The 23,982-nt window shown below is 44.5% G+C and overlaps 2 protein-coding genes across 3 annotated transcripts in view; one reads left to right on the forward strand and one right to left on the reverse strand.

Annotated features, from left to right (window-relative positions):
* Positions 1-1,977: 1,977 nt before the first annotated feature.
* On the forward strand, positions 1,978-16,895 carry baiap2l2b (BAR/IMD domain containing adaptor protein 2 like 2b). Of its 2 annotated transcripts, none has more exons than XM_072671407.1 (13): positions 1,978-2,126; positions 3,724-3,810; positions 6,698-6,759; positions 6,859-6,930; positions 7,891-7,980; positions 8,484-8,615; positions 9,642-9,746; positions 10,392-10,488; positions 11,554-11,761; positions 13,561-13,623; positions 13,733-14,156; positions 14,348-14,394; positions 14,958-16,895. In XM_072671407.1, the coding sequence occupies exons 1-13, from the start codon at positions 2,057-2,059 to the stop codon at positions 15,031-15,033; spliced, it is 1,533 nt and encodes a 510-aa protein (XP_072527508.1). In that variant the 5' UTR covers positions 1,978-2,056; the 3' UTR covers positions 15,034-16,895. The 2 variants fall into 2 exon arrangements, with proteins under 2 accessions (XP_072527508.1, XP_072527509.1); XM_072671408.1 differs by having other exon boundaries at positions 9,660-9,746.
* A 1,677-nt stretch (positions 16,896-18,572) lies between these two features.
* The window catches only part of pvalb7 (parvalbumin 7), a 30,832-nt gene continuing 25,422 nt past the window's right edge, over positions 18,573-23,982 (reverse strand). Inside the window, exons 2-5 of the mRNA XM_072670943.1 lie at positions 20,448-20,516; positions 20,210-20,342; positions 19,687-19,796; positions 18,573-19,201 (exon numbers count right to left, since the gene is read on the reverse strand). Coding sequence (XP_072527044.1) covers positions 19,176-19,201; positions 19,687-19,796; positions 20,210-20,342; positions 20,448-20,508 — 330 coding nt within the window. The 5' untranslated portion in view covers positions 20,509-20,516 and the 3' untranslated portion in view covers positions 18,573-19,175. The remainder of the gene's footprint in view (positions 19,202-19,686; positions 19,797-20,209; positions 20,343-20,447; positions 20,517-23,982) is intronic.

Here is a 23,982-nt window from a genome sequence, read left to right on the forward strand (position 1 = left end):
CTGACCGTAGCGTTAATAAGTAATCGGCGCTGATTTCGGGCTATTTTCTTCCTCCAGACGCTGATCAAACCTCATCCCGGGCCTAAATGAGTCTAATGGAAAATTCCGTCATTTAAATCGACGGCCTGATTTGGTCTGGAGGAATTTCTCTAATTTAAACCGACAGTCTAATTTAGTCTGAAACTCGAGGTGGTTAATTTGCCCTTCAACGCCGAGGTTATGAAGGCTCTGATAATTACCCAATGAGCTGTATCTGCTGTCTTGGGGGGGTGGACGGACTTCACTGCAGTGCTGCTGGACTGTCCGGCGAAGTCAGTAGTGTCCGATTCCAACTCTGCTAACACAGAGTGTCACTGTAGCCCAAAAATGCTTGGACACAATGGACAAAAGTATTGGGACACCTGCTTTACCTGAGCTTATCATGCTTTTGTTAGAGTCCCCCCCCCCCCCCCCCTGTCCAGGGAAAAAGGCTTGGGTGGTCAAACAATGGGTGAACAAACTCCTGTGAACAGAGCTTACGCTTAGACAGCAGGGCCACCCAGGAGCTTCATGTATATCCGAGTTCGGTCCCTAGTGATGCCACAGCCGTCCGTAAATTGCCTCATTCTCTCGGGGTGGGTAGGCTGGATGCCCCCACCCCCCCGCCCCCACCACTCAACATGGGTGATGCTGGCTCGGGTGGGCCCACTAGCCTTCACCCTCCCAGCACTGGTAGCATTGTGTGGGATTGGAAAATCCCAAAATTTGGAAAAATGATTCCTAATAAAAACTAATGCTGGTGGCCTTTTATAATGTGTGTGTGTGTGTGTGTGTGTGTGTGTGTGTGTGTGGTTTGTGGTCGAGTGCGTCAGTGCCATTATCAGGTATAGTTGCGCTTGCCCAGGTGTGATGGCAGATCTCAGGTGGAGCGGAGCTTCCTGCCAGCCAGCTGCTTAATAATTCACCACCCGAAGGTGTATCAGATACACACACACACACACACACACACACACGCTCTTTTTCTCTCTACTATGATACTAGGTGATAACAGAGAGTTGAAAAGACCAATTACAGAGATAGGGTGAGCGCATCGGCGCTCAAACAAGCACACACACACACACACACACTTACCGAGACAACAGAAGGGGGTAATTGCAGCACAGTGACTTTCACCATCCACGGTATTTCTCAGCCTGAATTGCACTCGCGTCCACTCGTCGGGTCATCATGTCTGGAGCCAACAGTGACCAACTGCACAGGTCCACTCTGAACATCTACTCGGTGAGTCCTGCTTTTATCTAAGTGGCTTATATACTGTGTATATATGTGTGTGTGTGTGTGTTTCAAGCATTGGAGTGTGGCACATACAAGTGCTGGTGGTCTCGTGAGGCTAAGTGCAATCAAATGCTCCTCACAGCAATGTTCCATCAGCAACATCTAGTAGAAGGCCTACACTGAGGAGTAGGGGCCACATGGTCTTCAGGCATGGACCTGAAGACCACAAGCCTGTGGCCATGACCCTGTCGCTGGTTCCCCGGTTGTCCTTCTTGGAGCGCTTTTGGTATGTACTGACCACTGCAATGCACGGCCTGATGGGTTCAGAGATGTTCTGACCCAGTCAGCCCATGCTGACCCCTTGGACCAATGAAAGAAGGCGGCCTTTACTTTACTAACGCTTGACCCTGAAACTTTGAAGAGTGCGTTGGAAGTTCTGGAAGAAGAAGTCTGATCCATGACAGGAATTATTCGATTAGAAGGATCTTCTGGAACGTCTTGCTGGCTGGTCCCACAGGTACCACCTCCAGAGGTCTTCTAGAGGGAGCTTTTTGGTGACCACCAATTCTATGGAATTCTTTCCCACCAGAGCTTTTTTTCAGACCCAGGTCAGCTTGATCCGTGAGTCCAGTACGCCAAGTCCAGATATACCCCTCTAGACCTCACTGTTAACATGGTAGAAGACCTCTGGGACCTCCCTATGGGATCAGGCAGCAAGACGTTGCAGCAGATCCTTCTAATCTGATTTTGGTGTCCGGGTTTTCGTGGCTGATCATGGTGTCCGTGTGCTTTTCAGAACCTGATGGAGCAGTTCAACCCTGGCCTCCAAAAGCTGGTCACTTTAGGAAACAACTACGTCCAGGCTTTTCAAGGTAAGAGCTTGAGGGGTTGCCTCCCTAGTTTTCGCTTGTTTGATGGTCTTTCTGCATTCTTTGGCAAGTTCAGGGAAGCCTTCAGAAGCTCTTGAGTTGCTTAGGGGACATGCGTTTAGGGAAATATCCATCTATAGTATGGCTAAATGACACAATTTCTGTCACTGTCCACATACTTATGTCCAAATAATCCATAGATTGTGATAAATGACCCTCGTTTACCCCATCCATGCTTTACGTGCGTCACCTATCTATATGGATGGTGTACAGAGGGAAATTGACACAATGTTTGTCACTGTCCACATACTTATGTCCAAATACTCCATTCATTGTAATAGATGCCCCTTGCCCCCCCCCCTCCCCCCCGTCCACGCTATACACATCCTAAACCTATCAATATTGGTGATGTTCAGAGGCAAGATAACACAATATCTATAACTGTCCACATACCTATGTCCAAATACTCTATTTATTGATAGATGACCCTCGTCCCCCCCTCCAAGGTATACCTGTCCCAGACCTATCAATCTAGTTGGTGGACATAGGCAAAATTCCACAATTTCAGTCACTGTCCACATACTTATGTCCAAATACTCCATACATTGTGACAGATGACCCTCGTCCCCCTGTCCATGCTATACATGTCCTAGACCTATCAATCTAGGTGTTGGACAGAGACAAAATGACAATGTCTAACTGTCCACATACTTATGTCTAAATACTCCATTCATTGATAGATGACCCTCGTCCCCCCGTCCATGCTATACATGTCCTAGACCTATCAATCTAGGTGTTGGACAGAGACAAAATGACAATGTCTAACTGTCCACATACTTATGTCTAAATACTCCATTCATTGACAGATGACCCTCGTCCCCCCGTCCAAGGTATACCTGTTCTAGACCTATCAATCTAGGTGGTGGACATAGGCAAAATTTCACAATGTCTGTCACTGTCCACATACTTATGTCCAAATACTCCATACATTGTGACAGATGACCCTCGTCCCCCTGTCCATGCTATACATGTCCTAGACCTATCAATCTAGGTGTTGGACAGAGACAAAATGACAATGTCTAACTGTCCACATACTTATGTCTAAATACTCCATTCATTGATAGATGACCCTCGTCCCCCCATCCAAGGTATACCTGTTCTAGACCTATCAATCTAGGTGGTGGACATAGGCAAAATTTCACAATGTCTGTCACTGTCCACATACTTATGTCTAAATACTCCATTCATTGACAGATGACCCTCGTCCCCCCGTCCAAGGTATACATGTCCCAGACCTATCAATCTAGGTGGTGGACATAGGTAAAATGACAATTTCTGTCACTGTCCACATACTTATGTCTAAATACTCCATTCATTGACAGATGACCCTCGTCCCCCCGTCCAGCTATACGTGTCCTAAGCCCGTATGTCTTTGGGAGTGTACTGATGTATATTTGATGTTCAGGGCTCTTCATGTAAACACCATTACTCACACCGATAGCAATGCGATGCCGGGGCCTTGAGCTATTTCTGTCCCAAACTCAAGGTATCTTGTGTGTGTGTGTGTGTGTGTGTGTGTGTGTGTGTGTGTTTGTTGCAGCCTTGGCGTTGACAAGTGAGGCCTATTTCAGTGCTCTGGCGAAGATGGGCGAGCACGCTCTCCACACACTCTCCTCTCGCTCACTTGGTAAGAAAAAAAGTGTGTGTGTGTGTGTGTGTGTGTGTGTGTGTGTGTGTGTGTGTATGTGTGTGTGTGAGTGTCATTGATCTGTCCACTCGGCGGCCCGTCCTCCACAGTTTTACGGCCGCCGTTAAAAGAACACCAACAATAAACCCTCCAGCCCGCCGCGTCCAACCCCGCCCACCCTGCCGAGCGTCACAAAAAGAGGAAGTGACATCATTGGTGCCTTTGGAGCAGCCAAACGTTAAAAAGTGTAAGAGGGTCTCAGTCAAGCTCAACCACACCACCCCGTAACGCACAGTATATAGAGAGAACTTCAGAACCGCCTAGCTGAGGCTAGCTAGATCTTAACTACTCCACCTGATGTTAACTAGGCGTTAACTACTCCACCTGGTGTTAACTAGGCGTTAACTACTCCACCTGATGTTAACTAGATGTTAATTACTCTAGCTGATGTTAGCTAGGTGTTAACTACTCCACCTGATGTTAACTAGATGTTAATTACTCTAGCTGATGTTAGCTAGGTGTTAACTACTCCACCTGATGTTAACTAGGCGTTAACTACTCCACCTGATGTTAGCTAGATGTTAATTACTCTAGCTGATGTTAGCTAGGTGTTAACTACTCCACCTGATGTTAGCTAGATGTTAATTACTCCACCTGATGTTAGCTAGGTGTTAACTACTCCACCTGATGTTAGCTAGGTGTTAACTACTCCACCTCATGTTAACTAGATGTTAATTACTCTAGCTGATGTTGAATAAATGTAAAGTAATCTAACTAGCGTTAGCTAGATGTTAACAACTGTTGCTGATGTTACTTAGAAGTTAAACAGTTTGGCTGATGTTAGCTAGATGTTAATCAGTCTAGCTTATGTTACATGGGTAGATCTTAACTACTCTACCTGATGTTAGCTAGATGTTAACTACTCCAGCTGATGTTAGCTAGATGTTAACTACTCTAGCTGATGTTGGATAAATGTTACTTACTCTACCTGGTGTTAGCTAGCTGTTGACTACTCTACCTGATGTTGGGTACATGTTAGCTACTCTATCTGATGTTAGCTAGAGGTTAACTACTCTAGCTGATGTTGGGTAGATGTTAACTACTCTAGCTGATGTTAGCTAGATGTTAACTACTCTACCTGATTTTTGCGAGATGTTAGCTACTCTATCTGATGTTAGCTAGATGTTAACTATTCTAGCAAATGTTAGCTAGATGTTAACTACTTTACCTAATGTTAGCTAGATGTTATCTACTCTAGTTGATGATGGATAAATGCAAAGTAATCTAACTAGCGTTAGCTAGATGTTAACTACTGTTGCTGATATTAGTTAGAAGTTAAACCGTCTGGTTGATGTTAGCTAGGTCTAAAATCGTCTTGCTGATGTTAGCTAGATGTTAATCAGGCTAGCTTGTACTGAATGCTGGTTGCCACTGAAATTTGATTCGCTTTTATGGCTTTACGATTCTGTGGCTGTAATCCATCACGCGTTAGAGCTGGTGTGTAAGGGGACGAAACACTGCAGGAGAAGCAGGAGTGTGTGTGAGAGAGGGCGAGCGAGAGAGCTGGAGAGACAGGTGGAGAGATGGAAAGAGAGAGAGAGAGCGAGAGAGATCGGGTAACAGTGTGAGCGCTCTGGCTGAATAATTGAAGTACGGAGTCATGCACCCCCTCAGTACACTCTGCTGGGTCTGGGTCCAAATGTGAGGGGCTATGCTACACTATATGTCCAAATGTTTGTGGACGCCCTGCTACCTTAGGTTGCCTCCATTGCTGCACACACACGCACAGCTTATCTGGTCCCTGTAGAGAAGGAAGTACTGCCAGAAGAATAGGACCTGCATTACTGAGCTGTGGAGCAGTTGAAGAGCTGTGTTCTCTGGGATGATGGTGGTGGAGCTCCATCCAGTACTTTGTCCAGGATGAGTGAGGTGGGGTGGTGATCATCATGATCATCCAATATTCTGCTCTTGTCACTAAATGTAATAAAATCCTCTCAGCAATGCAGAAACCCTTTCTTCCCTGGACAGTAGAGACAGTTACTCCAACAAAAGCAGGATCAACCAAGCCAGGTTGGGCAGGTGTCCCAATACTTTGTGAAACCTTTTTTTTTAGCCTGGATCTGTGCTGGCATCACTGGACATCTCCACCCCCACAAGCTTGACCTCTCCATCAGGGTCCCTTCTCCAGGTATTCCTTGGAGAAACTCTTGTATTGCTGCTGGTCCTTCTCTTGACTTGTCCCAGCCTGTGGAATCACCAAGCTACCGAGATACATGAAGGACATCTTCATACCAAGGTCTCTCCTCTGAGCTAAGCTTTGATGATTTCTCCAGCATTGTCAATCATTAGCGATATCCAGGGGTCAAGTTGGATCCAAAGAATCCACTGGATTCCCAGACTGGCGATCCAGTCTTAAGACCAGGGCGACAGAGGACATCCTTGCCTTGCTCCTGTCTTGACAGTTGCACTAGATGGGCTGTTTCCCTATGATGCAATGATCTGACGCCTGAAGACCACCATCTTTCTGGGATTATCCTGGGTTCTAACTGGGAATGTTGTGTAAGAAACATTGAGGCAAAACATTATTATTGCTGTTACGTTACAACCGAGTATCCAAATGTTCCTATAGGGTTCCTGGCAGCTCGCCGGGGGGAATCTCCAGGGCCCAAAAAATGGTATTGGGGCCAGCCCTAGTGGTGAGGTATTGGTACAAACTAAACCAAACAGGGAGGGTAGGAACTCCTCAAGCTCCCAACCTTGGGATATATAACATTGATGAAGATGAAACCCTGGTCAAGCCGTTGATGACCCATCAATAGACCCATGTCCTGTCCTGGCCAGTAGGCTGTGGAGCTCATTATTGTTTCACTTGTTGACTGATTGGCAGGTGATGTGCTGATACAGATTTCGGAGACCCAGAGGAAGCTCACAGCAGAGGTGGAGGGACTGGTGAGTGGGGTTTTTTTTTGGTCACACTGCATCTTCTCAGCACATCTGTCGGGCGTAGTTTGGCTTCTGCAGTCGCGGCCTGTTGTGTCACCTTTGCAGTTCCGCTGGTTCCACGTGGAGGTGTTGCAGGCCCTGGATAAGAACGTGAAGCTGGACGAAGAGTATATAGACGTGAGTACTCATAAGGATGCTGTTTTGTTAATGTTTACATTTACTGCTGACATAGGCTGTCTAGGCAAGCCAGGCATGGGCTAGAGGGGTGTATATGAAGCCCCCCCGGCATTGAGGAGCTGTGTTCTCTGGAATGATGATGGTGGTGGAGGAGCTCCATCCAGTACTTTTTGGGATGAGCTAAGGAGTTCTCCGCAACGATTCTCCAAAAGCTAGTGGACAGCCTTCTTCTCTGGACAGTGGAGACACTTACTCCAACAAGATTGTCAATTAATGAGCAGGTGTCCCAATACGTTTGTCACATATTTGTCTTTTTATCCACAGGGATTGATCAAAGTGAACCAATTTTAAGGCGATTGCAGATACCCCCTAGTGGCCATTCTGAAAATTGACTTGGATATTTTGGATTATTATAATCTAATCTAATTTTTTTTTTCCCTGGCATCTGTTATCAGATAAGCCAGGACCCCGTTGGCTCTCTGGGCGCCATATGCCATGACTCTTAGTTGAGCGGTAATTGAGGATCATTCATAATACAAGAAATCTTACCTTTGTGGGGGGTTTTGTGTATTATTTATAAAAACACAAAGATCGGATCAGATCCATTTGATATTGGCCTATAATCAGTATTAGGAGACTCGGATCGGATCGGATTGGTGGGGGTAAAAAACCTTGCTCAGGACATCCCTAGTGAAAAGTTGTTAAGAAATCGGTTTAACAGGTAAAAAAATAACTAATAATAACCTGAATAATGGTGTAAAACATCTCCGCCAGTCTGATCATGAGAAGTATCTGATATTCTGATCAGATTTAAGACGATCTCACCTGTCCCACAGCATATTTCCCACAGTATCCAACCAGCATCCAACCATGTTAATACAGTAATACAGGAGTGGGTGTATTTATCAGCCCTTCTGCATGTGTGTGTGTTTGTGTGTGTGTGTGTGTGTGTGTGTGCAGGGCAGCAGGAGAGTGTACGAGCTGGAGGTCAGGAATCAGGCTGCAGCTTTGGAGAGGCAGTTGAGAAGAGGCGCTTACAGAGACTCTCTGGTGAGGCCTCACTTGTGAGTGTGTGTGTGTGTGTGTGAATGTGGGGGGGGGTGAGTGGTGGATGTGAAAGTGTGTGAAAGTGTGTGTGTGTGTGTTTTGTTTTTTTGTTCTTTGAACCACAAAGATCTGCGAAGTGTCTTTTGCGTGTTATGCGTTGTGCTTTTCAGACCCAGAATGGAACCATAACACTACGCCCACAGCGATTAGCCGAGCTCCGAAAGGCAGAAAGTCAGAGAGGAAGCTTTTTTTTGTTGTTGTTGTTGTTTTTGCAACAATTCAAGCAATTTTAGTGGATTTAGAGAGAAGAAAAGAGCACCATGCAAAAGTTTGGACACCCAAACCCAAGCTTTCACCAAACTCTCGGGCCTTAATTAGCCTGTTAGCTGGTCGTCGTGAACAAGAACAAAGGGGGACAGGGGGTGCCCGTTTCATGCTTTGTTTATGCAAAAGAATGGTGAATATATGCAGTAATTTGCAGTATGTGTGTGTGTGTGTGTGTGTAGGAGGGCAGCGAGTATATGCAGTATCTGAGGCAGAGCCAGCATGAAATTCTAAGAGAGGAGGAGAGGCGGTACCGCTTCCTTGCCGAAAAGCACTGCGGCCTGACGCACACCCTGCTGTTCCTCATCAATAAGGTATATATACACACACACACACACACATACTCTTTCTCTGACCCTCTTGGACAGTACAGCAATGCGTTGCGGTCCAGTCATCTAAGCACTGGTCTTGTCATTGAAAGATCACGACTGGGAAGAGAGCATAACTGGCCTCGCTCTCTCTTTTCTAGGTAAGTAGGATGGTCCTCCCTCTCCCCCATCGCGCAGTGTGATGCTAGCCAGGACTCGAGTCTGTTAGCTGGTGTAAAAGGACTGGAGGTTAGGACTGGTTTTCCAACGAGCGCGATCAGCCGTCCAACGGCGTCACCATCTCCTGCATTTCACCCCTGAGGAAGGGTCATACCGCTCTCTGTTCTCCACCTCATGAATTCGTTTCTCCTCATTCGGTTTTGGCTGGTTGGATCATGTTCTAATGAAAAACGGCGGCCTCCTCCACTCCACCAGTGTTTTGGCGTTGAGGCCGACCATCGGCACAAGGTCGTGCTTCAAAAACAGAAGCGATGGATCCTGCTGTACATGGAAGGCAGTGGTAAAGTGCATAAAGGACCTTACGCTCTCTTCTCCAGGGAGGTAGGATGGTCCTCCCTCTCCCCCATAGCTCAGTGTGATGGTAGACAGCATTGGCGCAGTCTGTTATCTGGTGTAAGAGGACTGGAAGTTGGTGTTCGAGCACAATCAGTGTCCAGCGACGTCACCATTCAGACCCAGAGGAAGGGTCATGCAGCTCTCTGTTCTCCACCTCATGGATTAGTGGCAGGACCAACCTGGTGGCAGCTGGGAGGAAGTAGGGAAAGGATGAAATGTCAGCTCCCCCTATAGCTGTGGAGTTAAGTTCACTTTGACTCCACTGCTGTAAATACAAATCCCTAATGGACAGCTGTAAATGTATGTGCATTTCTGGACAAGCTGAGAGCTCCAGAAGCTTGATCTGAAGGTAGAGAAGCATGTGGGCTGAGGCGGTAGAGTAATACTACAGGATTTTACGCTAATATGACTCCGATTTAAGGGCCAGTCCGACGGTATGTGCATGTATGTTGTCAGACAGGGGTGTCTCTGCAGCAGAAAGCCGAAGGATGGAAGGAGAGAGTGAACGAGAGTCGGAGCTCCAGACCCCGCACCCCAACTCCGCTAGAACAGGAGGCACTGGTGAGACAACATTAAAAGCCTATACCCCACCCATATATACACTTACACTGTATGGACAAAAGTATTGGGACACCTGCTCACTCATTCCACATCTCCAAAGTTCAGTCCTAAATGTTTAGGAGCATTTTCTGCACCTCACCATCCACGTTCTCTCAAACACATGATCTCTACGATGTTGAGATCTGGACTGGATCTGTTGAGTACATTGTCCTGAGAGCAGCTGCAGCTTCTTTGCTTGATCAGCTCCACATCCTTTTTATTGGTTTATCAAATTTTTCCCCTTTTGCTCCCAATTTGGTACTGTCAATTAACTCATTAATCAGGTCTGGTGGAGGTAGTGTCATGACCTGGACCCATAAGTCAAAACATGGTGGAGGTAGTGTCATGACTTAGACTCATCAGTAAAAACATGGTGGAGGTAGTGTCATGACTTAGACTCATCAGTAAAAACATGGTGGAGGTAGAGTCATGACCTGGATCCATCAGTTAAAACTTGGTGGAGGTAGTGTCATGACTTGGACTCATCCGTCCAGTATGGTGGAAGGAATGAACATTGGCCTTGTAGCAAAAAATAATTCTTTTAGTTTGTTCTTAATGTTTTTAATGGCTATGATTATGCTTTGATCTCCCCCCTTTTGTTTGTAGTTGAGGACATCTGTGAGCTCTCTCCTCCAGACCGGAGACAATGTGGAAATGTGGGCAGGGAAGGATCATCAGCTGTTGGGCAGAGTGCCCTCTAGAGGTGAGCTATCCCCCCTGCAGCCTTGCTTTCGCATGTTAACTCTTTAGAGGAGACCTGATCCACCGAGGGCCGCCGTATCAGCCATTACCTAATCATTACCAGACGACGACACTAATGAGCTCTTCTCTGAAACAAAGAATGAAATGTCCTAGGTGGTGTCACTCAGGGAGTTCTGTTACATAGCAGGATCATGTGGACCATGGCCTTTAACGAACATGTGAGAATGAACTACAGATCCAAAAACAGCAGTCATCACCAACAAGCTCCACAGGGCAGGGGTGAAGGTATCATGATCCACCTTTCGAAGCCTTTTGACCTAAAGAGACAAAATATAAAGGCCTCACGACAAGATGCAAAACACCATCAGTCAAGCATGGTGGAGGTAGTGTTATGACCTGGACCCATCCGTCAAGCATGGTGGAGGTAGTGTTATAACTTGGACTCATCAGTCAAGCATGGTGGAGGTAGTGTTATGACCTGGACCCATCAGTCAAGCATGGTGGAGGTAGTGTCATGACCTGGACCCATCAGTCAAGCATGGTGGAAGTAGTGTCATGACCTGGACCCATCAGTCAAGCATGGTGGAGGTAGTGTCATGACTTGGACCCATCAGTCAAACATAGTGGAGGTAGTGTCGACTTGGACCCATCAGTCAAAACATGTCATGTCTTGGCTCCATAAGTCAAAACATGGTGGAGGTAGAGTCATGATTTGGACCCATCAGTCAAGCATGGTGGAGGTAGTGTCATGACCTGGACCCATTAGTCAAACATGGTGGAGGTAGTGTCGACTTGGACCCATCAGTCAAACATGGTGGAGGTAGTGTCATGACTTGGACCCATCAGTCAAACATGGTGGAGGTAGTGTCGACTTGGACCCATCAGTCAAACATGGTGGAGGTAGTGTAATGACTTGGACTCATCAGTTAAGCAAGATGAAGTCTCACAACAGTCCCTATGAAAAGACACTCTGGTGGGCGGAGCCTGGATTGGTTGACTAAAGCCACAAGCTATCTACTGTTTCATTCATTGTAATTGTCTCTTTCTCCCTCTGTCCCTCCCCCAGCACCCTCCCCTCTACCGAGTCGTTCGCGCTCCAGCTCCGTGGGCGAGTCTCTCGGCCTGGGCGGCGGCCGATCAGTGAGAGCACTGGTCTCTCACCCCGCCTCCTCCAATCCAGTGCTGCTGCCGTTTTCTAATGGCGAGACGCTCACCGTGCTCATAACGGAGCCACGCAATGGCTGGCTGTACGGTCGCCATGACGGCAGTCTGCGGTGAGAACTAGCAAATCGTTTCCACACATAATACAAATATTATTATTAATAATGAGATTCTGGCTGAATTTCTAAATAATTAATTATTTTCCTCTAATTCTGATGGAATATGTTGAATTAACAGCTATTTCTTTAGATTCTGACTGAATGTTAGAACTGTGGTATTATCTGATTATGTCAAAAATAATAGTTAATTTTATTCAGGTTCTGACTAAATTTTTTTTTTTTACTAATTATGTCAGAATCTGAGGATAATAAGCCTTTATTTTGACAAACGTTCTTCTGACTCTGACCAAATTACACAATAATGGTATTTCTTTTGGATTCTGACTAAATATGTAAAAATAATAGCAAATCTTTTTCAGGTTTTGGGTAAATATGTAAAAATAATGGCTAATTTACTTTAGGTTCTGGGTAAATATATAAAAATAGTAATTCATTTCTTCAGGTTCTGACAAAATATGTCAGAATAATGGTATTTCTTTTGGATTCTGACTAAATATGTAAAAATAATGGCTAATTTACTTCAGATTCTGGGTAAATATGTAAAAATAATGATTCATTTCTTCAGATTCTGACAAAATATTTCAAAATAATGGTATTTCTATTGAATTTTGAATAAATGTGTAAAAATAATAGCTAATTTGCTTCAGATTCTGACAAAATATTTCAAAATAATGGTATTTCTTTTGGATTCTGACTAAATATGTAAAAATAATAACTAATGTACTTCAGGTTTTGGGTAAATATGTAAAAATAGTGACTTGTTTTTTCAGGTTCTGACAAAATATGTCAAAATAATGGTATTTCTTTAGAATTTTGAATAAATGTGTAAAAATAATAACTAATGTACTTCAGGTTTTGGGTAAATATGTAAAAATAATAGCTAGTATACTTCAGGTTCTGGGTAAATATATAAAAATAGTGATTCATTTCTTCAGATTCTGACAAAATATGTCAAAATAATGGTATTTCTTTTGAATTTTGAATAAATGTGTAAAAATAATAACTAATGTACTTCAGGTTCTGACTAAAAATGCCCAAATAATGATGTTTCCTTCAGATTCTATGTTGAAATAAGGTATTTTTCTGACTATGATGGTTCTTTAGGCTCTGAATCAATCTGTCAAAATAATGAAATAATGATTTAGTGACTGATTGTGTAAAAATGATGTTTTCTTTATTTTTTCCTGAGAATGTTGAAAGGTTTTCATCAGATTGAGACTGAATCTTCTCCTCAGACTCTAAGACCCCATTTACACCTGGTCGCTTCAGGCGACCTTGAGTATCAGGATTATTTCAGGATCAGGCCAAACCACATAAAACTGCAAGTGTAAACAAACCCAAGACTCTTTCAAACCAGATCCAAGTCCAATCACTCAAACCACTTCAGGAGGTGGTCTGATCCGAGACTCATTTCAGCCACAGCAGTGTGGACACATCCATCCTCTCCAAGACACTTCCCACGACCAAAAACCCCTCCTAGCACAGCCCAGACACCAGTAATAATTGAACGAATAAATGAATTTGCATATTTCGTCCCACACAGCAGTCCGATTTCGGTCTGACTAACTGGAGACACATTTGACTAGTGAGATGCTAGTCACAGATGCTAGTCACATGAACTGACCAAGTGTAAACGAGGTCTGTTAGCCCCATGCTAACTCCTAGGGTTTAGGCTTACACATGTTAGCTAGACTAGCTTAGATTAGCTCCAGTGCAGCGTTTTGGCTGGACTAGCTACGCTAATGTTAAGTGGTAATAAAACGTTTATCAGTGTGCTTCGGCTAATCCTGCAGGCAGGGATGGTTTCCTGCGGCTTACGTCGCTCCCGTGGAAGACTTCCCGTCCCTGAGCTCAAGGTAGGGGACAGTCCACCCTGTTTCAGACTGCTCATGGTTGCACAACAGGGTAATTGACGTGAAACTGACCTCTCCACCCTTCCTGTTGACTTGTCCTGGTCTTCCAAAGTGGGGCGTCGCTCCGAAGCCACAGCATGAACAACCTCCTGGAGCCCACGAGCCAATCAGAATTCGTGGATATGAAGAGCGCCTCCGAAATCCCGCCACCGGCTCCGCCCATTCGAAGAGCCTCGGCCGACCTACGCCCGATCTCTCCCCTCCCTGACAGGAAGCCCGAGTCCACATACGAGACCAAGACCAGTCAAAAAAGCTACAATGAGATCCCGCCCCCAGCCCCGCCCATCCGAAGAGCTTCGGGTGACTTCCGTCCTGTCTCGCCTCTCCTGGACAGGAGGGCGGAGTCTCATTTCGAGAGCAAAGTCGAGCCCAAGGGTTACTCGCAGATCCCGCCCCCTGCACCACCCCTTCCCAGGCCAGCTGATGTTCGCCCGGTCTCGCCCCTCCCTGAGAAAAAGGCGGAGTCTGGCTCTGAGGTGAGTTTGGGGAACCATCTCTCTGGAGTCTCCTGAGAATTAACCCGAATTGCTCAATTGTTACAGGGATCGGACGCTAAAAATTTGAAATGGGTCCAATCTGGATATCTGTCCGATGCCAGTCTTCATAAAGGAATTTTTATTTTAATAATTAATGTAATTATTAATCTTTATTTTTATTTTTTTTCCAGAGAGGAAAACTTCAAGGACAACCTCCAGAGCACCCTCTCTTTCCCAGGTGACCTTCTCTATATCCAAATGTTTGTGGACACCTCTTCTCATGAATGCATTCAGCTACTTTAAGTGTCACCCATTGCTGACACGGATGTGCAAATGCACACAGCTTGTCTAGTCCCTGTAGAAAAGGAATGCCAATAGAATAGGACCCTCTGGAGCACCAAGTCTAATGCCAGGCGTGGGCTAGAGGGGGTATAAACGCCCCTCAGCACTGACATTTGTCATTTGTCTTCAGACATAAACTGTGACGGGGTGGTAAATTCAATCCTGACGGCACACAAGTCAGTCAGTTAAATAAAACAAACAAACAAAAAATGTGTGACGGGGTGGTAGGGTTGAGCTTGACGGACCCTCGGTCTAACATGAACATGACAAAGCAACAAATAAACATCGTACAAGACCGTCAGAACTCAGATGATGTCACTTCCTTCTTTTTTGACATCATTTAAAGCAACAGTATATTATTCTCAGTCAAAATGAGTTAGTGTGACGGGGTGGTAAGTCACCCGTTCCTTACAATGACTTCTAACGGTTACCTGGCTGTTGCCTCCTGCTCTTTTCCAGGGGATCGAATCCGTTCGCCACAGTGAAACTCCGGCCCACGGTGACCAATGACAGATCAGCACCGAAAATCCACTGACCCTTCCCACAGCAGCTACAGTACGAGCACCAGAATAAGACTGACCGGTCGAGGCTGAACAGACGTAAATTCCCTAAATTCCAAACCTCCGGTCACACTCGGCCCAAACACACAACTCGGACACTGGCCTGGCGAGAGCAGTTTGTCGCTGTTGGAGAGGAGCAGAAGCTTCTCGCTGTTTCCGCTGGGTCTGTTGGTCTCGCCGGTTCACTTTTCTGGACATTTCGAAGGACCATTCAACTGGGAAGGCTGCTCAGTTATAGCTGCTGAACTGTGTGTGTGTGTGTGTGTGTGTGTGTGTGTGTGTGTCAGTTGAACCACTTGTCACATGTTTGAGAACACCTCACCTTACCGTCATTCCATGATTTTCACCTTTAGTTTTTTAGTCAAGTAAGGAAAAAGGGATGTGTTTGGGAGATGCTAGGCTAGGCTAATGTTGCTAAAAACACTGGAATTAGATCACACTAATCTTATATCTTATCTCGCTCCACAAAAATCGACCGCAAAGCTACGGAACCAAGGAAAATCTCACCTCCCCGTCCGGATTTCACTCCTCATGGACCCTCAGGCAGTTCTTGCGTACTCTTCAACACAGCTATTAAGAATTGCAATATGAGCTACGGTTAGCCTGTATTTACACCTGTTAGCTAGAGTTAGCCTGTCCTAGTTTAAGGTAAAACCAGCTAACAGGAGTTAGCCTGTCTTAGTCTGAGGTAAAACCTGTTAGCTAGAGTTATCCTGTCTTAGTCTGAGGTAAAACCTGTTAGCTACAGTTATCCTGTCTTAGTCTGGGTTAAACCTGTTAGCTACAGTTATCCTGTCTTAGTCTGGGTTAAACCTGTTAGCTACAGTTATCCTGTCTTAGTCTGAGGTAAAAAGCTGTTAGCTAGAGTTAGCCTGTCTTAGTCTGAGGTAAAACCTGTTAGCTACAGTTATCCTGTCTTAGTCTGAGGTAAAACGTGTTAGCTAGAGTTAGCTTGTCTTAGTCTGAGGTAAAACGTGTTAGCTAGAGTTATCCTGTCCTAGTCTGAGGTAAAAAACTGTTAGCTAGAGTTAGCCTGTCTTAGTCTGAGGTAAAAAGCTGTTAGCTAGAGTTAGCTTGTCTTAGTCTGAGGTAAAAAGCTGTTAGCTAGAGTTAGCTTGTCTTAGTCTGAGGTAAAACGTGTTCGCTAGAGTTAGCTTGTCTTAGTCTGAGGTAAAACGTGTTCGCTAGAGTTAGCTTGTTTTAGTCTGAGGTAAAACCTGTTAGCTAGAGTTAGCCTGTCTTAGTCTGGGTTAAACCTGTTAGCTGGAGTTAGCCTATGCTAGGCTGTGCCCAGTCTTCCTTTCCTGTCTGCTGTCCTTGGTCTTGCCTGTGGTTAGCATGTGGCTATCTGATAAGGTTAATGTAAAGTTTGTTTTACCTACTGGGATTTGATTCTCCTCATGCTTTTCCCAAATAAACATATAACAGTGTCATGATGGCAACATTAGCTTAGCATCTCCCCTTCTAAACTAATGGAGCACGCTTGACGGTGTCCCCAAACGTTTGCTAGGTGGTGTAATTAAGTATTTGTTTGTTGAATTTTATGGAAAAATATCCATATTTTCCATATTGTGATCAGTCCCGGAACCCAGTGCTGAGTGTTCTCCTCAGAGCATGTTGAAGCATGTGACTGTCCAACCAGCTAAAACCTTCTCCAGATCTTCACGTAGGTGCCCACACTGGTCAGGGTTGTGTAGGATTGGAGCTTGGCTGATTGACTACGTCCAGGATAAGTAGGAAAATTTAGATTTTTTTTTTGGTGAACCTTTCCTTTAAACCGATTTCCATAAAATGTATACTTTCAAAATAATAATTAATAAATAATGCACAAGTATGACTGATAGCGGGCTTCTAATTCTAAGTGTAAACATACACGCACTGGCCGCTTTATCAGAAACACCTACCTATTGTCCGTCCAATCAGTGAACCAGTAAGTTAGAAGCTAGAGCTAGGAGGTAGGTGTTTCTAATAAAGAGGCCAGCAAGTAGACACACAAGGAAGGTGTTTCTGATAAAGTGGCCAGTGAGTAAAGGCACAAGGAAGGTGTTTCCGATAAAGTGGCCAGTGAGTAAAGGCACAAGGAAGGTGTTTCCGATAAAGTGGCCAGTGAGTAAAGGCATAAGGTAGGTGTTTCTGATAAAGTGGCCAGCGAGTGGAAGTGCAAGGTAGGTGTTTCCAATAAAGAGGCCAGCAAGTAGACACACAAGGAAGGTGTTTCTGATAAAGTGGCCAGTGAGTAAAGGCACAAGGAAGGTGTTTCTGATAAAGTGGCCAGTGAGTAAAGGCATAAGGTAGGTGTTTCTGATAAAGTGGCCAGCGAGTGGAAGTGCAAGGTAGGTGTTTCCAATAAAGCGACCACTGCGTGGACACAGAAGGTAGGTTTTCTAATGAAGTGGCCAGTGAGTAAAAACATAAAGTAGGTGTTTTCAATAAAGTGGCCAGCAAGTAGATGCACAAGGTGTTTCTAATAATGTGGCCAGTGATCGGAAGCTCAGGGTATGTGTTTCTGATAAAGTGGCCAGTGAGTGAAAGGTATGCGTTTCTAATAAAGTGGCCAGTGAGTGGTAGTTGAAGGTAGGTGTTTCTAATAAAGTGGCCAGTGAGTGGACACACAGGGTAGGTGTTTCTGATAAAGTGGCCAGTGAGTGAAAGGTATGCATTTCTAATAAAGTGGCCAGTGAGTGGTAGTTGAAGGTAGGTGTTTCTAATAAAGTGGCCAGTGAGTGGACACACAGGGTAGGTGTTTCTGATAAAGTGGCCAGTGAGTGGAAGCACAGGGTAGGTGTTTCTGATAAAGTGGCCAGTGAGTGGACACACAGGGTAGGTGTTTCTGATAAAGTGGCCAGTGAGTGACAGTGCAAGGTAGGTGTTTCTGATAAAGTGGCCAGTGAGTGAAAGGTATGCGTTTCTAATAAAGTGGCCAGTGAGTGGTAGTTGAAGGTAGGTGTTTCCATTAAAGTAGCCAGCAAGTAGATGCGCAAGGTGTTTCTAATAAAGTGGCCAGTGATCGGAAGCTCAAGGTCTGTGTTTCTGATCAAGTGGCCAGTGAGTGGTAGTTGAAGGTAGGTGTTTCTGATAAAGTGGCCAGAAAAAGGACACAGAGGGTAGGTGTTTCTGATAAAGTGGCCAGTAAGTGGTTGTTGAAGGTAGGTGTTTCTAATAAAGTGGCCAGTAAGTGGTTGTTGAAGGTAGGTGTTTCTAATAAAGTGGCCAGTGAGTGGACACACAGGGTAGGTGTTTCTGATAAAGTGGCCAGTGAGTGGACACACAGGGTAGGTGTTTCCGATAAAGTGGCCAGTGAGTGGACACACAGGGTAGGTGTTTCTGATAAAGTGGCCAGCGAGTGAAAGTGCAAGGTAGGTGTTTCCATTAAAGTGGCCAGAAAAAGGACACACAAGGTAGGTGTTTCTGATAAAGTGGCCAGCAAGTGAAAGTGCAAGGTAGGTGTTTCTGATAAAGTGGCCTGTGGACTACTAATGGAAGTCTCTGAAATGAAGGCAGTCTGGACGCTTGGTACTCAAGGCTTGATTCCACTTTATTTCTCTCTTTGTTTCACAGCTCGTCTTGTTTTTTTGCACGTGGTCGAGTTCGCCAGCTCTGTCTGGAGCGAGGAGGGATGGGATCAGAGAGGGAGGCAGAGAGGGAGGCAGAGAGGGAGGCAGAGAGGGAGGCAGAAAGGGAGGCAGAGAGGGAGGCTGAAAGGAGGTGAGAGGTGTGGCTTCCCCCAGTACCAACAAAGTACTATACCGGATATACATTTCAATATATTTCAGTTATATTTTGGAATATATTGACCCCGAGGGGGGTCAAGGGGGGTCGAGGGGGGTCGCGAGGGGGCACGGATGAGACGTGGGGCGGCAGCTCAGATAAGACTGGTCGAGTGAGCACAGAGTTTGTATAAAAAAAAAAACAAGTAAATAAATAGAGATGCAGATGAGGTTCCTGCCCGTGGCTTGTGGCTGCAGGGGCGGAGTTTGTGTGTGTGTGTGTGTGTGTGTGGTGGGTGGGGTTAGGAGGGTGGGCTGGGTGGTGTTGAGAGGCATGCAGAACAGTGTATCAGCCTGCAGGTGTGCACAGAGGAGAGAGGAGGTGTGTCGGGTTGCCAGGTGTGTTCCTTTTACGCGTGGACTATGGCTTCGAACTCTGCAAGAGAAACAAAGGCATTACAGCATTAGAGAAGCGCAAGGTGGGTGTTTCCGATAAAGTGGCCACTGAGTAAAAGCACAAGGTAGGTGTTTCTAATAAAGTGGCCACTGAGTAAAAGCACAAGGGAGGTGTTTCTAATAAAGTGGCCACTGAGTAAAAGCACAAGGTAGGTGTTTCTAATAAAGTGGCCAGTGAGTAAAAGCACAAGGTGGGTGTTTCAGATAAAGTGGCCACTGAGTAAAAGCACAAGGGAGGTGTTTCTAATAAAGTGGCCACTGAGTAAAAGCACAAGGTAGGTGTTTCTAATAAAGTGGCCACTGAGTAAAAGCACAAGGTAGGTGTTTCTAATAAAGTGGCCACTGAGTAAAAGCACAAGGTAGGTGTTTCTAATAAAGTGGCCAATGAGTGGAAGCGCAAGGGAGGTGTTTCTAATAAAGTGGCCAGTGAGTGGACGCACAAGCAAGTCTGTTGCCGTGTCTTACCGTCAATGCCGATCTTCCCGTCTCCGTCCTTGTCAGCAGCGGCCAGGAATGCTTTGGTCTCCTTATCGGTCAGATCCCTGCCGTCTTTGGAAAACCCCTTCAGCACGAACCTGACAGAGATACAGGAGAACTGGGCATTCGGGGAGGTGGAGAGGAACTATATGGACAAAAGTATTGGGACACAGTCTCTACTAGCTTTTGGAGGAGCATTGCTGTGAGGATTTGATTGCATTCAGCGACAAGAGCTAGAATTACAGCGTCTAGACAGGTGCGTCTAGACATGCACATCTGTGTCAGGGTGCCAGTAGTAGCTGAATGCATCCAGTAAAAGTCTCTGTAGCCTTTGATTTGCTGGCTGTCAGCTCTGGTTAGCCAATCTGGCAACCCCATGCTGGGGTCAGTCTCTGATGGTCTGACAGTCTCTCTCTCTCTCTCTGATGTTCTCTCCAGTCTGTCACTGTGTGTGTGAGTGTGTGTGTGTGTGTGTGTGTGTGTGTCTGTGTGTGACGTGTTAGTGTCTCACTTTAGCTCATCTTCCTCAATGAAGCCGCTGGCGTCGACATCCAGGACTTTAAAGACCTTTTTGACGTTCTCTGCAGACATGGCCTTCAGGCCCACAAGCTCAAAGAACTTCTTGTGGTCGAACGACTCGGCAGCTGCACACACACACACAGAGATTGAAACATATGACAGCCAGTAGATTCCTTCCTTAAAGGGACTGTCCGTTTATTTCCTGAATTTCATAATCTGTAATTCCAAACCTTGGAATGCATCCAGGGCCTTCTTGATGTCCTCAGCTTTCAGTAACTCTTGCATTGCCATCCTGGCAGCTAGAAATCAGACAGAAAGGGAAACCGGTTAGTGAAGACTTCTCGAAGTGAGACTACAGTAGAGGGGATACCCTGCTGAAACCACAAGGTCAGCATAGAAACAGCGCAGACTGAAATGAACGCCAGTAGTGACGGGTAGTTTCTCACTTGGTCTCTTGGTGATTGATCTTGGATTCTGTCAGGCTAATTGTGATGGTCTACGGTCAGGGCTTGGACAGAATTTGGTCTACAGCCAGGTTCAGACAGACTTTTAGCGGTCTACAGTCAAGCTTAAACAGAATTTTGATGGTCTACAGTCTGGTTCAGACAGAATTTCGGTGGTCTACAGGTGGTCTTCAGTCAGACCCAGACAATTTTGATGGGCTTCAGTTGGGCTTAAACAAAATTTTAATGGTCTACAGTAGAGTTCAGACAGAATTTTGATGGTCTACAGGCGGTTTCAGACAGAATTGTGATGGTCTACAGGCGGTTTCAGACAGAATTTTGGCGGTCTACAGTTGGGCTTAAACAGAATTTGGAGGTCTACAGTCAAGCTTAAACAGAATTTTGATGGTCTACAGTCAGGTTCAGACAGAGTTTTGGTGGTCTACAGTCGGGTTCAGACAGAATTTCGGTGGTCTACAGGTGGTCTTCAGTCAGACCCAGACAATTTTGATGGGCTTCAGTTGGGCCTAAGCAGAATTTTAATGGTCTACAGTCGGGTTCAGACAGACTTTTAGCGGTCTACAATGGGATGCAGACAGAAGTTCGGTGGTCTACAGTCAGGTTCAGACTGAATTGTGGTGGTCTACAGGTGGGTTCAGACAGAACTTTGATGGTCTACGGTTTGGTTCGGACTAATCTTCTTAATCCAGTGTCCAGACGGCGAGACATCGGTTGCTACAAAACAATAGCGAGATCCCTGAGCGAGATGGTGGTCAGTGTCCAGCGGTCCCAGAGGCCACTGCCGTACAGTCTATCGCTGTCATCTCAGAGGCAACTGCATCTGACCACTAAGGGCCAGTGAGGTAATTTATCACTCAGACACCCAGGCTGAAAGCTGGGAGCGTGTGGTTTGTAGGGGGGGGTTCGAGTGGGTTTTGTCTCTGAAGTGTTGGTTGAGGTCAAGCAGTGGGATCCCTGAGAGGGTATCGAAGCTTTTGCACCACCACTTGAAATGTCACCTCGCTTATAGCCAGTGATCTCACACATACGCACACCTAAGATTACAGCCGTATAGAGTTTCTCAAGGGTGTAGACGTATTCTTCAGCCTCACACACTCGGGCCCAGCACACACACACATTCCGAGTGGTTCTGTGATACCACAGTCTGTAAGTCCAGGGGAAAGCTTTATCGCTCTCATTTGACTCACGAATCACTTTACAGTTCAAAAGGTCATTAGTTATCTACCTCAAGCTGAAACACCATTTAAAATGACTATAGTGACAAAAGTATTGAGACACCTGCACGTTTATTGTCTCTTCGGAAATCAAGGGTAGAAGGCTTTCTACTAGGTTTTAAAGATGCATTGCTGTGAGAATATGATTGCATTCGGCAACAAGAGCGTTAGGGAGGTCAGGATGTTGGACAATGATCACCACCCCATCTCATCATCCCCAACTCCCCAATTCATCAAATCCAAAAGTTCTGGATGAAGCTCCACCACCATCATTCCAGAGAACACAGTTCTTCCACTGCTCCACAGTTCAATGCTGGGGGGCTTTATTATACCCCCTCTAGCCCACGTCTGGCATTATTAGGCAGCATGGTGCCAATAGGTTCATCAGGTTTGTCTACTCCAAAGACTAGACAAGATGTGTGTGTGCATTTGCACATCTGTGTCAGCAACTTTTCTCTGTCCAATCTGAATCACTTTTCCTAAAAGGAACCGCTTGAATTCAAAACTACATCACTTTATATACAACAAATCTTTCTTATACGAACCTGAATCAGCTTATATACAATGAATCTTTATTGTATGTAAGTCTGAATCACTTTATATACAACAAATCTTTCTTATACGAACCTGAATCAGCTTATATACATTGAATCTTTATTGTATGTAAGTCTGAATCACTTTATATACAACAAATCTTTCTTATACGAACCTGAATCAGCTTATATACAATGAATCTTTATTGTATGTAAGTCTGAATCACTTTATATACAACAAATTTTTCTTATACGAACCTGAATCAGCTTATATACAATGAATCTTTATTGTATGTAAGTCTGAATCACTTTATATACAACAAATCTTTCTTATTCGAACCTGAATCAGCTTATATACAATGAATCTTTATTGTATGTAAGTCTGAATCACTTTATATACAACAAATCTTTCTTATACGAACCTGAATCAGCTTATATACAATGAATCTTTATTATATGTAAGTCTGAATCACTTTATATACAACAAATCTTTCTTATACGAACCTGAATCAGCTTATATACAATGAATCTTTATTATATGTAAGTCTGAATCACTTTATATACAACAAATCTTTCTTATACGAACCTGAATCAGCTTATATACAATGAATCTTTATTGTATGTAAGTCTGAATCACTTTATATACAATGAATCGTTCTTATACAAACCTGAATCAGCTTATATACATTGAATCTTTATTGTATGTAAGTCTGAATCACTTTATATACAGCGAATCTTTCTTATACAAACCTAAATCAGCTTATATACAATGAATCTTTATTGAATGCAAGTCTGAATCACTTTATATTCAACAAATCTTTCTTATACGAACCTGAATCACTTTATATACAATGAATCTTTATTGAATGTAAGTCTGAATCACTTTATATTCAACAAATCTTTCTTATACGAACCTGAATCAGCTTATATACAATGAATCTTTATTGTATGTAAGTCTGAATCACTTTATATACAATGAATCGTTCTTATACAAACCTGAATCAGCTTATATACATTGAATCTTTATTGTATGTAAGTCTGAATCACTTTATATACAGCGAATCTTTCTTATATGAACCTGAATCACTTTATATACAATGAATCCTTCTTATTTTGATCTGAATCACTTTATATATAAAGATCTTGAGGACTCCTGAGAAGCTTTACAGTCAGATGATGATGATGAAGATGATGTGCAGGTCATGAGGAAGAGCTTTGTGCACGACTGTAGGTTTTGACAAACAATACTCACAGGCTAAGTGTGTGTGCAGCTGTGTGTGTGCCGTCAGAATGTATTGGACAGAGCGTTGCATCACTCCTAAAAACAACCTGGTGTGTGTGTGTGTATCTCTTACACACCCTGAGTCAATGAATCTCATTTAATTAGCTTTGCTTTGATTTAAGGCAAACAAACTGCTTTGTTATTGTTTTTCAAAAAAAAATATATATAGAATTATATTCCAAAAAATGATATCTAAAAATATTATTTCTAAAAATAATAAATAAAAGGTTTAATTAATTTCTATTAAAAAATTACTAATGGATATATTTAGG

Source organism: Salminus brasiliensis, chromosome 25 (genome assembly GCF_030463535.1).
Source record: "Salminus brasiliensis chromosome 25, fSalBra1.hap2, whole genome shotgun sequence".
NCBI classification, from domain to species: domain Eukaryota; kingdom Metazoa; phylum Chordata; class Actinopteri; order Characiformes; family Bryconidae; genus Salminus; species Salminus brasiliensis.